The following is a 16,912-nucleotide window of genomic DNA, read 5'->3' as shown; positions in this document are numbered from 1 at the left end:
TGGCCACTGATTGTAATCACAGCGAGGGGAACTGACTTCTCCTGAGCTCAGCACAGCCCAGGAAAATCAATGGCAGAGGGGAACACACTGAACTTGCAGCAGCAGCTGATTAAAAGAAAACTATTTATTCACAAACAAAACACAGCCACTCTTGGAGCTCGCTGCCTTAACTCTTCATTAACCTCGTGGTCAGCACCAAGTGGCTCTTTAGGCAGCCAGCCAGGCACTAGGGCTGTGCTAAGAGCGGCTCTGGCCATGAATATAGATGGAATTGTCTCCACATTCCAGCCCTGGGATGGGGAAGCAGTGAACCTGAAACAGGAACAAACTCACCCTAAACTTCCCAAGCAACACTACAGGAAAGTAACTACTACACTTTATAAAGGAAAAATTAGCAGGGAGACTATTTTACCTCATTTACCCTCTAAGAACAGTTCACCAAAACCAGTGACAAGCTGCTTCAAAGATGGATTGGAAACAATGTGACTGTTCCAGACTGAAGGAGGTCCTTTGCTTGGCATCAAGGAGAGCCTGGGAGCTGATCAGGCCTGACTTTGTTATCCCTGAGCCTTTTTGGGAGAGGCAAGAGAGAAACAGGACAGGTCTTTCCCCTGCCACATCCCACTTTTAGCACAGGATCCAGCACTCTTGGACTAAGCTGATCCCATTTTTGGACTCCAGTGGGGAACTAAACGGCACAGCCTTCTTATGGCACAGCAGGGAAAGGTTTGTCAGCCGTGGGCTGGCAGGTGAAACTCGTACCAGTGATGAGAATTAATTGTTGGAACACTTGGCCAAAGGATGTGGCAGAGTCTGCACTCCAGTATGGTTTTCAAATTATGAGAGGCCCTTCTCCTCCTAAATATATATCCATAAACATATCTATAAATATATGTATCTATATCTCAGAGAGAGGGCTGTGTGTGACGTATCCCACTCCAGGCACATCCATCCAGGAGAGCCATGCCACGTGCTCACACTGGAGGAAGCAGTGACCACAGAACCCCAGGTGCCCGTTCCTCACACAGCTCAGCACTGGAAGGGTTTGCTGCTGTAAAACCTCTCTACAAACCCCCAGGGCATGGGAGCAGCGTCCTTGCATGTCCCACCGAGCCCAGAGCTCCAACAGCTGATAAACCTGCCTGTGGGAAGGGACTGCCCCGGGTGCAGAGCTTCTGCCATCCGAATTTTGGCCTGAGACTGGACACACACCGAGGCAAGGCAGAGGTGCCCCACTGGCCATGGGCTACCATGGGAGCAGGGAAAGGCTGAGGCAGAGAGCCCAGAGGGGGCCTGTGGCAGCACTGTGGGACTGTGCCAAGGCAAACCTGATTTATGTGTAACCAGCTGGAGTTAATGTTCACCCAGCAGCATTCTGTGACAGCTAAACTTTAGACTTAGCTCAGAAAACACTGGCTGAGTGCAAGATAAGATCCTGGCAGCCTCCTTCACTCTGCTGCCCAACCACAAAGACATCCTCAGAAATGGATGGGGCCTGGGTCTACCTGGTGACAGGAGGATGTGGGTTTGTGGGGGAGAGGATCGTAGAGCTCCTGTCTCGACAAGACTACATCAAAGAAGTCAGAGTTTTTGATTCAGTAGCAAGAGAAGAAGTAGAAAAACTCAGCACAGGTAAGAAAAGGGCATCAGCATCCATTTAGAGGCCATAACCCTCCCTTTCCTGGCAGCTGGGTTAACACTGGAGATGCCACAGTTACAGACATGGGGCAGGAACAGGGATTAAACAGACTGGGTGAGGAACAGCTTCCAGCTCACAGAAACCCGTGAACCTGTGAACAGCATTGAACTAAATGAAGGAAAAAAGACCCCTAGGGCTGGATCCCCCAAGAGATGTCTCCCAGGGAGGCTCTGAGTCCCCAGGCAGGGATCAGTTGTGAGGAGCCACGTGCACACGGGGCCGTGATGTGGGACCTTGGCTGCCCAGCCTGACACAAAGGGGCTGAAACAACTTCCTCCTGAGCTGCTCCAAGCAGCCACTGCTCCTGAGGAAAATAACTGAAAATCCTGACAGCAGCAGAATCAAACTCAGCACCTACTGCAGGCACTGTGAAATAAATTATGGAAATAATTGAGAGAAACCTAGAGCAGCCTTAAGAAAAGGAGGAGATAAGTCTCAGTAAACACTCAGAGATACTGAATTAATCCATTTGATCATATTCTGAGAGCTGCCTTCATGCAGGGTTGAGCAGAGTGAGATTTGTTGGGGAAAAACAACCAGTTTTACTGGATTCAGGAATACCCATGCAAAACAAGGCGAGGCAGCTCAGGGTGCTCTGCTCAGCTCATGCTGGGCTGGGTCCCCTGTCCCTGGCTGCCCAAACCTTCAGACTGCTTTGAGAGAGGCAAAAAATGCTGAGGGAGATCCTGTTGGGAGATATGGACAGGAAGGGGATGCACCCACAGCAAGTCAAGACTCCCAGGGAAGTATCACTATCAGAAACCCTCCCTGGCAGATGAACTCAGCAGACTGGTTTCCCCAGGTTTCAGGGAGCCAATTACCTTAAAAGCACCCATAATTGAAGAAAAAGTTGTTTAAACCTTAGGGAGGTGCCAAAATCCAAGTTCCATGAGAGGTCTGTGGCCTGACACCCCAGCAAACCACAGAAAACGAGGCAGAAGCAGCCTGAGGGACCATCCCAACCCCAGCCCTCTGCCCAAGGCAGAGTCAGCTCCACCACAGCCTCCCCTCAGATGTTTGTTCTGTCCCCAGGCCACCCCGGGCAGCCCATTTATTTCTGCCCCAGCAGGCAGTGGGCACAGTCTGGGTCCTTGATTTCCCATCTAAACTCACAGGTAAAAGAGGTATTACAGGATTACTGTGATCATTATTTTTTTTTTTTCTTTACAACAATCTTCACCATCTGCAAACCACATCCTTCCACTCCATACTGGTTTCTGCTTGAGGCTAAAGCAGCTCTCACACACTCCTTCCTCCCCCTCTGCTCCATGCAGCACTGCAGGGCACCGGCATTATTCCTGTCTGCAAGAGAGGCCTGGGACTGTGGGCTGTGACCTTCCTGGGGCTGTAAAAAGCTGATGGATTTGTCTCTTCCATCCTGCGATTTACCCTCCTGTTTTACCTGTCACTGCAACTGTGCCTTTTTCAGTTGACAACAAGCAACAGCTCCTGAGCCGCTCTGGCCCAATTTAATTCCTTCATGAACTTCAGCTGCCTCTTCCCTGCTAAACCCAAAAACTTCTCCTTGCTCCTATCAAATTTCACCTTTTTTTTTCCCCTCTCCAGACTCTGTTAGTCCCATTCAGCTCATAATCAAATCCTCCAGCACAGTCCCTCCCAGTCTGATGTTATCTGCTGATTTAATGAACAAATCTGCCAGATTCTTGATGAAAACAATCAAAAGGGCTCACATACAGCAATAAGCCCTGGAGAGCCCCAGGGCAGCCACCTACCACAGCTGGCAATTCCCTGGGAACTGTAATTCCACCAGCTTTGTGCCCTCCTTAATGGGGCTTATTTAGCCCGTGTTCTACTGACTCCTTGTGAGAACGAGGCTGAGTTTCCAAAGCCCTTCCAAAATCAAGATAGATGACATCAACCTGTCCCACAATATCCCTCCAGCCTGTTACCTTGTCATGAGAACAAAGGAGGTTTATCTGGCTTGATTTGTTCTTGACAAATCCGTGTCAGCTGCTCCCATTCTCCCCATCACCCCACAGGTGCTCACAGACACGTGTGGTTTGAGCGCAGTGCTCCTGGATTTCCTGGGGTTGAAACCAAAATGTTCTGTGATTTCCTGCCTCTCCTTTATCTCCCTTCTAAGCACGGGTGTTTCATTTGTTCTGCTGAGCTCTCCCAGTTCTCCAAAGCAGCTGATAACACACTGAAGCTGCGGTTACACCCCTCGTCTCTTTAGAAGCCCTGGGAAGATCTCATCAGCCCTTGTCAATTTGAAAATTCCTCATGGCTGCTTCACACCAGCTGCCTTAACACAGGTGGTGTGAAAAACACTATTTAACTCCTCGGTCTGATAGGTTCCAGGCTTTCCTAAACCACAGAGTAGCAGAGAAATTCCCCCTCCCAAGGGTCTGCTGGCACCGTGCTCCACCTCCCAGCAGGAGCATCCTCTGCACTCTGCTCCTCCAGGTGAAGGTTTTACCTCTGCTACATGGACAGCTCCTTGCTTCTCACCTTCTATTCTCACTGAATCGACTCTGTGCTTTGCTGCTAAATTAATTTAATATTAATACCCAATATTAATTAATTTAATATTAAAACTCCTCAGAGTGAGTCCACTGATTGTTGGCTATATTAATTAAGAAAGCAGCCTGACCCTTTGGTAGAATTTCTGTCTCCTCCTCCATCCCAGGCTGCTCAGAGATCCATCTGATGGCTTGGATTCCATCCCTCCTTTTGGACCATGAGGAATAATCCTCTTCCCACCTTGCCCTGTTGGTTCTTCCCTGAGGGTTTCCACATCATCACACCTGGAGGCACAGACCCTGCCCTGATTTGTGTGATCCTCCAGAAATTCCTCCCCTGACCCTGGGATGTGTGGGGCTCTCCAGACATCTCCTTCCCAAAGCAGCCCCCTGCCTGAGGAGCACGGGCTCCTCACCCCAGCTTCTGCCTGGTCTATTCCCAGCTACAGGAAAGGAAAAAGGGAAAAGTCCTACTTCAATGTTACAGCACTTTCTCAAAGCAAGCAAATGAAGAGGAGATGCCAAGAGTAGCCATGGGTGGAACAGCTACTCTGAGGAAGAAGGAGGAGGTAAAAGGGAATAGGGGGAAAATTCCAAGTGGCTCTATGGAATTTCCTATGAAGCTTTTTTAACCCATTACATTGTTTTCCTTCTTAATCTACAGTGTTTGCAATTCGAACAAAGCCCTGTGCGATGTCTCTTGAAGTCTCTGGGTGTTATTCCCAGCAAGCCCTAAAATGTTCTGTCTGCAGGAAAGGGTCCAGCACAGCTTCCCCGATCCACAGGGCCAGGGGCGTCCTGCTCCCAGGGCTACCCTTGGGTGCAGGCTGGGGATTTGCAGCGACACACACAGCGATGCTGGATGCAGAGCACCGTGTTGAGTTAAAACCAGATGCAAACCTGTCTTCTCGGGGTTCAATTAAAAAAAAAAAAAGGAATTTTGCCCCGGTGTGCTGGATTCAAACGGTGCAGCCGCTATCAGAGAGAGCTTCGCCTTGCCCCGCAGAGGGGACATCCCACGCTTTGCAGGAAGGTGAGGACGCTGATTTGTACCCTTTTTTCCTTTCCCCCTTGCACCTCTGTATCATTTTCCTGCAGCGACCACCCGTGTGACAGTGATGAGAGGAGACATCCGCGATGCCGGCGCGCTCCTGGCTGCCATGCGGGGCGCACACGTGGTGCTGCACACAGCTGCTGTGGTGGACTACAGGGGCACGCTGCCCTTCGGGGAGATGAGAGCAGTCAACGTCGGGGGTGAGCCTGGAACAGGGCCCTCAACACTGCCCTGCCTTCACACACACCTCGGGGGCTCCAGCAGACGCATCCCCCCGCGGTCAGTGCTCCCTCTTCCCTGGATCCCACACACCCCGGCGTGGGAAAGGTGCCCGGGATCTTCCCAGCGGGGAAATTTCTCCCTTTGTCCCCCTGTCCTTGCTCAGGGCTGCTCCTCTCCACTGCCCATCAAATCTGGGCTCAGCTTTGGCACAGCTGTTCTGGTCCAGGGCAGAACTTCCCCTGATGGCACTGAGGCGCTTCAGGACGCACCTGCAGTGGTAAGAAACAGTTTTGTGAGTGACAAGGACAACAATTAAAATTAAACCCTGTTTAGATAGCTCCCAGCTCTCCCAGGGATTTTCCCCTGTGCATCCCAGCACAAGGCTGTACCCGTTGAACTGCACCCACCAGAAGGGAGTGATGCTGTTTTAATTAGCAGAGTGATGCTGTTTAATTAGTCAGAGTTCCCAGCTATCATGTATCGACAGGCCACGTATAACTGAGAGCTCCACAACCCTGTCCTCCTACCACCACGAGCCAATTTCATGTTTGGTGCAAGATCTGCTCAGAGAAAATTTGTTCATAAATCTAGGAAATAAGCACAGGCTATAAAAATAATGAAATCCCTATTACAGCAGCAATTCCAGTGGTACCTCAGGCTGTTAGCTACTAAAATAGTCGTTAACCAAAAGGAAGGAGTTTTATTTTTTTTTTAATATATATACATCTCCAACTCAATTACTGCTTAGGGCTTTGACTGTTTGCTGAGACATTCAAGGGTAACATTTAAATTCCAGCCTTCTTTTCACTGCTGTAGTTGTTTTCAAAACTCAATGCTTTTAAGAGCCTGTATTGTGCTCTCTGTGTTCTGAGGATATTCAGAGCCCCAGGGTTCCTGCTGCTTTTAGTGGCTTTGTGAGCTCTTCCCCTTCACTGTCGCTGTGAGCTCTGTGCTTCAGCACAGGGAGGATTTACAGAGAGCACTGAACACCGGGCAAGTCTCCTCCTCAGCAAACCAAACCTCTTGCAGATGTCGGTGACACTCCAGGAAAACCTCACACGCAAGGATTTCCCAGTGTCACCGAGGGACTCTTTGAGCATGGCCTGGGATGGCTTAACAGGAGCCTGTCCTGCATTTCTGCGTCCCCTTGGATGGCTCCACATGGAACTCCCCAAAGTGGGGCTGCTGCCCTCACTAGGGCTCCTCAAAATCCTGAACCAGGAGATTAGTCTGAGGTTCTCCATTAAAATCACGGCAGGTGAAAGTATAAAAATGGTATTTGATACCTGCTGTAGGCTCCGTGGAAGAAAGTAGGGTCAGGAGAGGTCAAGTATATAATCCTCTAGCTGGCTCCTCTGTGCAACTCAGGCCACAGAAATTCACCCAATTACTGCCCTGAGCCCAACGATTAGTGGTGAAATTGGACCATTCCTTTTCAAAAGGCTTGTTGCCTTGAATTAAGGGTGCAAGTTAATGGGCTATCTATCATGGCTTTCAGCAAGCCATAACAATGATGAGCAGTGGTGGTGTGGCCACAGTTAATTATAATTTCTGGCCAAAATTTACATCTTCTGCTTTGATTCCCTCCTCTGTTTCAACCACTGGCTGCTGAATCCTGTTACAGCCTTGTTGACTGAAGAGCTCTCTTCTACAAAAGTTATTTTTTCCATCTAGTCACTTAAAGAGTTTTTAATCTGCTTTTTGTTGAGCTGAATGGATTTTAACTCAGCTGTTTCCAGTGATGTTTCTCACCAGGGGTTCTCAGTTAACTTTACATATTGTGATAGGCTCATAGAGAAGCACATTGATTCTCTTCCACTGGGATTTCAGATGGATTCGTGTGCTCTGAAATGATCCTAAACTCAGGATTTCCTTGGTAATTTCAGATTATGCCCTTAATAGCAAAGAGAAGAGAAATCACAGGCCCTCCAACACAGGATCTGCAGACAGGCTCAGGGCAGAGCCTGCTGGGGCAGGAACAGAGTGTGGAGGTTTCTGGAAGCCACCCCAGGAGCTGCTTCCTTTCAGATCTGCCTTATCAGATCTGCAGCCCTCAGTCCTTGTCATTGAGGTTCTCACAGGTTCAGCTTGGATCAAACCCACAATGAATGCAAAAACCACCCTGCAAGGGTCATAAATCATTTGAACCCACCAAAATACTCCAAAACAGCCACACCAAATCACACACACTGACCAACTGGTTCAGCCAGAACAACCTTCCTTAAAGCAAACCATGTTTGGGATTTGTCTGGGTTTCAGGTGGACTTGTAAGCTGCCCTCGCTTTTTTTATTTTAAGTTCTGCAGCTATCAGGAGTCTGATGGAGTGATTTCACCCTGTAGCACCTTGCAGAGCTTCTACAGAGCAACACATAGAACTAAAACCCTGATCCTTTGCCACAAGACTGCAGTTCACCAACAATCTGCCCACAAGTGAAAAAAGATGGAGTTTCGCTCTGCCAAGCCCTCATCTTCCCTTTGTTAGCAGCTCTAAAGCCCAAGTTAAGCCAGTTGCCAATGGCCATGGAAGGTCAGCCACATCAGAGCTATGGATGTGACTGCTACTGATGTTATCAACCATCCCCTCCTGAGGAAATGCAGCCCTGACCTTTACATATTTTCTGCCATAAAAAAAGATGGATTCGTTCCAAGTCAGAAAAAGCCTGGGAATCTCTTTGGATTTGCACAGCAGGAAGCAAGGCAAGGTGGTTGATGTTTGTCCTTCCCATCCTGCCCCACAGGCACTGAAAATGTGTTAAGGGCCTGCTGTGTCCTGAGCATCCCCTACCTGCTGTACACCAGCTCCATCGCTGCCGTGGGGCCCAACACCTCCTGTGAGCCCCTGCTCAGGTGAGGCTCAGCAAATCTTCTCCACTGCCCTGTTTGTCCAGTCAAACAGCAAAGGAACTGCAGCCAGAGGGAGATTTCAGCTGTGGCTACCAAGGAGAAGATTTGTGTTCCCCTTCCTGTCTGCTCCTCTTCTCTTTCTTGAAACCCCTTCCTTGCTGTTCTGCCCGTTTAGGAACCATGGCTGTTCCCAGCCTAAGCCTGGCCAGCGACAGCCCAAGGTGACAGCTGTGTGTCCCAGCTGTCCCTGGATCTACAGCCCTGCTCCTCTGAGCCCTAAAATCACTTGCAGATAAGGTTTCAGGTGCTCAAAGTTTGGGATATGGGCAAATTACATCCTGCTGTTGGGTCAGTTTTTGCTCTCCCTCCCAATGAGTCAACCCAAAGGGCAGGTGGTACCCCACTGGTACCCCCACACTGCCCCTCCTCCTCCCAGCTCCACAGGGGACTGCCTGCAAGCCTGTGCCCAGCTCCTGTTACCAAATGTGGGCAAGTCTCCTGTAGCATTATCCCAGAAAAAAGCAATTTGCTATGAAGGCGTAGGGGACAGATGCACGGGTGTGAGCCTGCCTTTGTTACCTGCTTCTGACCTGTAAATTGTACCCTGCTGTCTCTCAAAATCCTTCTTGCTGGCAACAATGCTCATGAGGGCTCCCTGCTGGGCTGCTGGATGTCACCTCTTCAGGGCATTAAGCTCATCCCTTCTCTGTGGCTCCCATGAGTTTGACCCACAGACGCAGGAACAGCAGCAGATCAATAGAAAACCCCCTGTGGCAAAGGTGGCATTTAGATCAATACAAAGACAGTGGTCAAAATAACAATTTTGAGGGGTTTTTTCTGCTTTGGTCTCCAGAAGTGACTTTGACAATCAGCTGACACCCCTGCTCAGGGCTCAGCATCAGGACACCTTTTGTATCCCTGGGGCAACAGCACCTGCAGAGCAGGCGAGAGAGCAGGGCTGATATTTCTGAAAAACAGGGGCTGAAGTTTTAGGTTAAATTTGAGATCAGTCTGATGTGTACTATTGGAAAGTTCCTTGCTGATTTTAAGCCTGGTTGTAGCCACACAAACTGCTCAGCCCCTGGAAATTTGTGTGCCAGGGGAGCTGGCTCCAAGTCAAGTGGTATCTCCACAGGCTGGACACAGCTGCCTTCAGTCCCTTGGCTCAAGAAATTTGAGCCCAGCTAAAAAAGGCATAACTTAAAATTACCTACAAGCCTAAATTTCATGCTCACAAGTAAGTCAAGGCATAAGCCTGTTGTTTGGAAAAGCCTCTAAGCACTCAGATCTGTAGAATAAATGTCTGGCTTATGAAAAAATCCACGAGAGCAACCCAATCCACTTGGGACCACAAGCACTGGAGACTGTGTCACTGCAAAGCTATGGAATTTGGTCACTAGCAAATACAAATAATTCCTAAGAATTCATGTAGATACAGGCACATCCCCGTCAGTACTTTAGTGCTGTGACTTAAGAGAGATGTGAACAAATGTCTTAAAAAACCAGCCCCAGATCATGCCTGACCACAGCCTTTTGTCTTGTAATGGTGGCACCAGCAGGGACAAACAAAACGCACCCAGGCTGATGCTCATGGAGCTATGAACAGCCCTTCCCACCACAAACAAAACCACACCTGGGGCTTTTCACTCATTTTGCAGAACACACTCAGATTCCCCCATTATGCTGAGAGGAAGCCGTAGAGAGGAGTCTTCATTCTCCAATTACTTTTGATTTTAAACGAAGGGGATTAGATAATGGGAGAAGTATCAGCCCCCCAGCCAAAATTTAACCCACCTGTCTCAACAGAGAGCCCAGGGGTGACTGGGAGCAGCATAAGATGGCTCTGTTTTCCAGACTGAAAGCACAGGTGATGCCTTTCTCCTTCCCCCTCTCCTCATCTCCCCATCCCCACCCCATCTGTTCTGCCCTCTCCCTCGCAGTCCATGATCCTGCCTGCCTTTTCCTTTTCCTCTGTCCCCCTTCTCCATCATTTAACTCCCTTTTAGGTGCTGGGGAATTGGCACGGACAAAGCAGGAGGAGTCTCTGGCCAGGGTGATGGGCACAGGGATAATGCTCACACCTCAGCATCCCACAATAATAGAAAATGCCTCTGTCAGTCTCAATCCCTGGGAGACAGGCACTGCTGAGATACCTTCTGACAATGCTGCTCCAGTCTGATTAGCGTTCACTTATCTGGGATCGTTTTGAAAAGCAAGAGCATTATGCTGAGCTCTTTGTTACTACCAAGCTTCAGAGGGGTGGGGGAAGGCACACACAGCAGAGCCCAGGAACAGCAGGCAGGTTTGTCCCTTTGTGGAGCTGCTGCGTTTTAAAAGCTTTGCAAGGGGGGAAAAAAAAATTGATTAACAAAAAGAGAGAAAGCAATTAAATCTAGAACTTCTAGATAACCCCCCACTAATTGTCTTGGGCCTCTCCAGGGCTCTCAACAAACCTTGCACAATCAATCTTTTGTCTTGCTTGTTTTTTGGTTTGTCTCTTGTTCATGCCCTGTAAACAAGGGGAGGGGAGGAGGGTTTTGTGATAGAATCCCAGGGTGCGTGAGGAGTCTGCATTTCTGATGCTCCTAATTTATTTCTGTTGCTGTAGCACAAGGAGAGCCTGATCTCAGCTGGGATATCTGACACACAACATGCCAGACTGCTGAACAGGCAAGAGCCAGGCAGCAGCATCAGCCACGTTTTACAGAGGCAGATCTGAGCACAGGAAAGAGAAAACAACTTGCCCAAGGTCAAAGAGGGAGCCTGAGTCAGAGCTGGCTCTCCCAGGGCCCAGTGTTTGACAAAAACACCTCTGCTGCAGATTTGCTGTGTGAAGTCCTCACAGGGCACTGAACCTTTCCAGGAGATGTACCCCGAGCCACAGGAGGGTGAGGATTCCTCTTTGCCCTTCCATGGGGTAACCCATGCCTGGCAGATCCTGGTTTGCCAGGGTGGATTTCTCTTGGATGGCAAAATACAGAGTAAATTAATTATTACTCTCTACAACTCCCTGAAGGGAGGTTGTAGACAAGTGGGGGTCGGTCTCTTCCACCGGGCAGCAACTGACAGAACAAGGGGACACAGTCTCAAGCTACGTCAGGGAAGGTACAGGTTAGATATTAGGAAAAAAATTTTCACTGAAAGAATAATAAAGCACTGGAATTGTCTTCCCAGGGAGGTGGTGGAGTCACCATCTCTGGATGTGTTTAAAAAAGACTGGACATGGCACTTAGTGCTATAGTCTAGTTGAGGTGTTAAGGCATAGGTTGGACTTGATGATCTTAGAGGTCTCTTCCAACCTCATTATTCTGTGATTCTGTAATTTAAAAATGGGAAGAACATCTCCAGCAGCACACGGAGGGGGAGAGGGAGCTGATCTGCGCTACCCAGGGGAGCACGGGAGCAAGTGGATGCTGCAAGCCAGGCTCCTTCCCTCCAGAGCCCACTGGAGATGTTTAATCAAACCCCATGATGGCCTCAGGCTGATCTAAAACCACTGGGACAAAACGCTGACAGCCTATGGGGAACAGTGCTGCTTTCTGCTTTCTTCCTGGAATCATTCCAGGCCCCGTGAGGCCGGCTCCATGTGAGATCCCACAGGCTTTCCCCGTGGCAGCCTGAGGAGCAGGTTGTCATCCACTGTCACCACCCAGTGTTCCCTGCTTGTCCTTGGGTCCTCTGCTTCTCCTTCCCCTCAAGGGTAATTTGTGAGGGGAGAGGAAGGAGCAATCCCAGCACAGCCCTGCTGATTGCAAGGCTTCCAGGAGACCTCCACCACAGCCCCAGCAAATGCCTCCCAACTTTAATCAACTCTGTGAGAAAATTAAGTAGCAGTTTCTCCTTTTAGTTTATGGCTCATGAGAGGCTTTTCTCTGCCTCTAATGAAAAAAATGAACTAGAATTGCTCTCATTTTCCTGCCCTCCATCTTCTTGTGCTCTTTCTACCTTGCTCGCCTTCTGTGAGCTGCTTAAAAGCGTAACTCCTCTGCCTCCTAATTTGCCTGATGGAATGTTATTTCAACCATGCCATTAGCCAAAACTAAATCCAGCCCTGAGAAACCACTGCAAACCTGCCTGTGAACACCCCGAAGCCCCCGGTGTTCCTTGAGGCTTTATCCAAGGTGCAGCGAGGATCTCAGACTCCCACAGCTCCCAGGCAGCAGAAATCCCTGGGGAGCAGGGAATGCAGAGCAAACCACGCCGGGACAGATGTCCCTGAGCCCCGTGCTCTGCTCTGTGGTCACTCTGTCTCCCACAATCGGCGCCAGAGGGAACGAGGACACGCAGTACAGCGGGGAAGTGGAGCTGCCCTACGGGAAGACAAAAGCCGCGGCGGAGAAAATTGTGCTGGAAGCCAATGGAAAAAAGGTACAAAATCCTGCGGTGGCACCCCTGGAATTACAGCACAGGACAGCGGGAGATGGTTGGAACGACCCCTCAGCTCCTGTCCAAGTGTGTATCCAACCTCTGCCTGGATTTGATGCATAAACCACATTGTCCCAAGCCTCCCAAAGCCCGATATTCCCACATCAGCAGGAAGCTGCCAGACTCTCCCAGGATCAAAGGGTGTTCCCCTTGGAGCCTGTGCTTCAGCTCCAGCAGGAGTGTGACCTTGGAATGGGCTCTGCTAAATTAGGGCCGAAGGAAATGGGCTCACCTAGTCCATACTGAAAAAAAGTGTAATTTCCAGGCTTTCCAGAGTGGCTTAAGAATTAAAAATATCGGTGTACCCAGAGCCAGCCCCCTGCCCAAGGTAGCTGTTCAGTGTTTTAGACTGGCAGCGCAGTCAGCAGGCATATGAGTTCTTCTAGACAGTGAAGGAGAATGTGAAAATGAGACTTGTGCTCTAAACCACTGCCTGGAGCATCTCTCCCCCCGTCCCAGTCTGAGACCAGCCATCTGGCTGGCTTGATCAATACAGATATTGTTTTGTATTGATGCAATTGGTACCTGGTTTTGGTTGTTGCAAATCCTCCTTTACACACCACAGCTGCAGAAGGGTTCATGCCACCAGCGTTCTCCACCTCTCAAAGAGCACCACAGGTGCGCTGTGGAAAAAACCAAATAAATCAAACTGGGCACCTCCTTGTGTTTTTAGGGACCCAAAGCAGGTGCCCAGCATGCAGAGCAGCTCTGCAGATGTCACCTCCTCTAGGCCAATATTCCCAGGGTTTGGGTTTGTCTGGGAAACCCAGTGTCACTGTGGAAGGTTCCATCTCTGCATCCATCTCAACTGGATCCATCCCCTGACGTTCCCTCCCTGCTGTCACAGCTGAGCAACGGTGGAACGCTCAGAACCTGCGTCATCCGTCCCAACAGCGTGTATGGGGAGAAGGCAGCGTTCCTGCAGGAGATGTATTTGCTTGCCAGAGCCAGGAATGGCGTTCTCAACTACCTGGAGCCTGAAAACACCGAGCGTAATCTCACCTACGTGGGTGAGTGAAGGGCTGAGCTCTTTGCACGGGGTGCTACCGGCTTTAGTCACAGGGGATTTTACACGTCAGCTTAGCCATAATCTCCCCAGAGAGAGAGATGGGTATGGTGAATGAGCACAAATGGGTTTGGAACCACAAAACTTAGACTGGCTAAAGAATTTTAAAAACAGTTTTTAATTTTCATTCTATTTTTATTCTACTTTAATTCTATTTTTATTCTATTTTTTATTCTATTTTTATTATTTTTATATTTATTTTATTTTAAATTATTATTTTAAAAGCAGTATTTTATTATTGATTTTATTAATTTATTACTGTTTTCCTGGGAAGGGTTTTCTTTTTTCCATTTGAGAAGTGTTTCAGGGATATATGGGGGGCAGAGAGAAATTCCAGCTGTGTTTTTAAAAATGTTTTTGCAAGGGAAAGACACTTCTCCATTATAAAAAAAAAAAATTAACCACCACTGCTTGTCATGTTCTTCACAGAAAAGGCTGCACTACGTAACCAGTTTTAGCAAGCACAAGAAATTACTCACAAAACCTATAGGAAGGGTTTGTTCTGGTGCCTTTCAGGAGGGTGTAATTCACCACCAGATCACACAGGCATTCTGTGATTTCTGTGCACCGCACTTATATGTATGTCTCTTTCCAAAAGTGCACATTTTGAAAATGCTGTTAGAGAAGAATCAGGCCCAGATAAATCAAGTGACTCCTTCAAAGGCTCACAGCAGAGGCAGGGACAAAACCCTGGAGCTCTGCCTCCTATTCATCCTGCTCTCACTACAACACTCTGCCCTTTTGCTTCACACGAACCAGGATCACAAGGCACATTAATTGTCCAGCTCAAAAGGGGACACCAAAGGTTTAAAGGATCTTGGAGGCCTGGATTAACTACTCAGCCTCTCTGCAGCACAGCTGAGCACACCATGAGGGCCTCCCTGCTTCCAGCACTGGAGCTGGCAGATCCAATGCACTCATTTTAGGGTAAACAGGGAAACTGAGCTCCTCCTGAATGCCTGTTCCTCTCCCTCTGTTATTTCTGCAGGGAACGTGGCATGGATGCACGTCCTTGCGGCGAGGAACCTGCAGCTGCAGCCGGACCTGCTGGCAGGACAGGTGTATTACTGCTACGATGACACTCCAAGCAGGAAGGGTTTCCTGGTCAGGCACCAGCTGCTGTCCAGCGCAGACCCCTCGGTGAGGCTGGGCTCACACATCCCCTACTGGAAGATGTGGCTGATGATACAACTGCACAGGATCCTCAGGGTCATCCTGTCCCCTTTCTGGAGGCCACAGCCTTTCCTCAACGTGCCCCTGCTGAACACCATAGTCACCACCTTCTCCTTCGAGACAGACAAGGCCTCCAGGCATTTCGGGTACAAACCCCTCTTCACGTGGCAGGAGAGCAGGCTCAGGACTGCACAGTGGCTGAAAGCAGCTGCAGGGAGCCTGGGATCCCCCCAGCTGCATGAAAAGAAGAACTGAACAGCACTTTTGGGCTAAGGAGGTTTGTTACGACAGCAGCAGGTTTCATCCGAGCTTCACAACCTGCACGGACCTTTGGCAGGAGCTTTGCAGCCACAGAAACCCTGGTACAGAGACAGAGGAGAAAAACTCTCAGGCTGCAAGTCATACCCTCACCATGCCAAAAATCTCAGCTATTTTGTGTCCCATGGGCATTTGAAACCTTCCCTGCACACAGACACGGGGCTTGCTGGCCTCCCCCACTGCCACGGTGCCAGCGCTGCACGGGCAACCCGTGGGAACAAGATGGAACAAGCTCAGGTGGGAGATGGTGCCCAGCAAATTTTACCTTTGTGGTAAAAGCAGTGAAGAAGTTTTGTTCCACAGCCTGGGACATTTGGTGGGGTAGCTGTACCTGGCTCAGCCACTGAAGGGCTCTTCAGTGATGGTTTTGGGGAGGAAAAGTTAAACCTAGCAGGTTCTTGCTCTGATTTAGGGTTTAATAAAAAGAAAAAAAATATATTCCCTTTCCCAAAACTGCCTTTGGCAAGGTGCTTCCTGTTAGTCTTTGCATGTGGAATATTGAATATCTATTTTGAAATATTATCCCTATGAAAGTAAAACCTCTGATCTTTTGTCCTAACAAGGCATAGGCTGGTTAACCTTTTAATTGTGTGGATGGAGAACTGATGCCTACAAGCTTAAAGGTGGGATTCTCCTAGTTTGCAACTCCAAATCTCTTACCACAGAGCGCTCCAGTGGCAAAGCAAAGCAGATTAAAGCCCCTCTTCAGCTGCTGTGCTGGCAGAAAGCAACTTCAAGTGAAGGCCTTAGGGGCTGCATTTATGCTAAATAACGTTTGAACTCCGGGAGGAAGAGGTCATTTCACCTCCTTCCATGGCGCTGGAGCTGCACAGATCGGGGAGCAGCACTGCACAGATGATATTTTCCTCACACAGATGGGGCAGGCACTTCCAGGAGATTCACAGCGAAACTGTGGCTGCTATCAGTTTATCAGCTTCTCTATTTTTATGACTTGCAGAGAGGCTGATAAATCTACATTATGCACCACTGAGATTTCAGTTTTCACTTGAGCTTGGAGGAATGGGATATTTTTACAATACTGGCTCAAGTCGATAATTAACTCTGTTAACATCACACTTCTGTGGTCTGTGAATCTGCACCCATCTCTTAAGTGTTCCTGGAGTAAAACTGCGCACATGCACAAATAGAAGCTTATTTTAATTACAAGTGAGCTGATACTCCTGGAAAAAGCAAGTTTCAGCATGGCATCCCTGATAGAGATGATGAAAATTTGCTTCCTGTTAGTCCTGGTAATTACCCAGGAAGGAAAGTGGAGTAATACAGTGAGAGCTGCCAAGTTAAATTTGCCCAAATTTGCACTCATGAGAGAATTCTTCTTCAAAATGAGCTTACAAATCAGAAATCAGTTGCTCTGGTAATTCATTCCCAAGCTCATGTAACAAATAAATCTGGCCCAAACTGTTACAATCTGCTCACAGAGAATTTGAAAAGGTGAAATGTGTAAATTACCAGCTCCCTACTATTTTTCCCCTTCCACTTGTGCTGGGGCAGGGGGTGTTAAGAACGGGTATAATAAGATTTTTGATTTTTCCATATTCACTAAAAGTCTTTTTGCAGGTTTTTTTTTGCCTTTATCCAAACAGTAGCTGACACCACTAAGGACGTG

At 48.8% G+C, this 16,912-nt stretch overlaps 1 protein-coding gene across 4 annotated transcripts; it reads left to right on the top strand.

Moving 5' to 3' along the window:
• The first annotated feature begins 1,484 nt into the window (after positions 1-1,484).
• Positions 1,485-15,743, top strand: HSD3B7 (hydroxy-delta-5-steroid dehydrogenase, 3 beta- and steroid delta-isomerase 7). 4 transcript variants are annotated; one of them, XM_040082622.1, is made up of 6 exons: positions 1,485-1,632; positions 5,281-5,436; positions 8,198-8,306; positions 12,572-12,671; positions 13,576-13,738; positions 14,783-15,743. In XM_040082622.1, exons 1-6 carry the CDS (start codon positions 1,485-1,487, stop codon positions 15,220-15,222), a joined length of 1,116 nt encoding a protein of 371 aa, XP_039938556.1. In that variant the 3' UTR covers positions 15,223-15,743. The 4 variants fall into 4 exon arrangements, 1 of the variants encoding a protein (XP_039938556.1); XR_005703629.2 differs by lacking the exons at positions 1,485-1,632; positions 12,572-12,671; positions 13,576-13,738; positions 14,783-15,743 and adding exons at positions 4,010-4,126; positions 4,626-4,751 and having other exon boundaries at positions 4,847-5,436; positions 7,756-9,992; XR_005703626.2 differs by lacking the exons at positions 1,485-1,632; positions 8,198-8,306; positions 12,572-12,671; positions 13,576-13,738; positions 14,783-15,743 and adding exons at positions 4,010-4,126; positions 4,626-4,751 and having other exon boundaries at positions 5,281-5,304.
• Positions 15,744-16,912: the final 1,169 nt, after the last annotated feature.

This window comes from Hirundo rustica, chromosome 19, assembly GCF_015227805.2.
Source record: "Hirundo rustica isolate bHirRus1 chromosome 19, bHirRus1.pri.v3, whole genome shotgun sequence".
NCBI lineage: Eukaryota > Metazoa > Chordata > Aves > Passeriformes > Hirundinidae > Hirundo > Hirundo rustica.
This window is presented reverse-complemented; position numbering and strand designations above follow the sequence as displayed.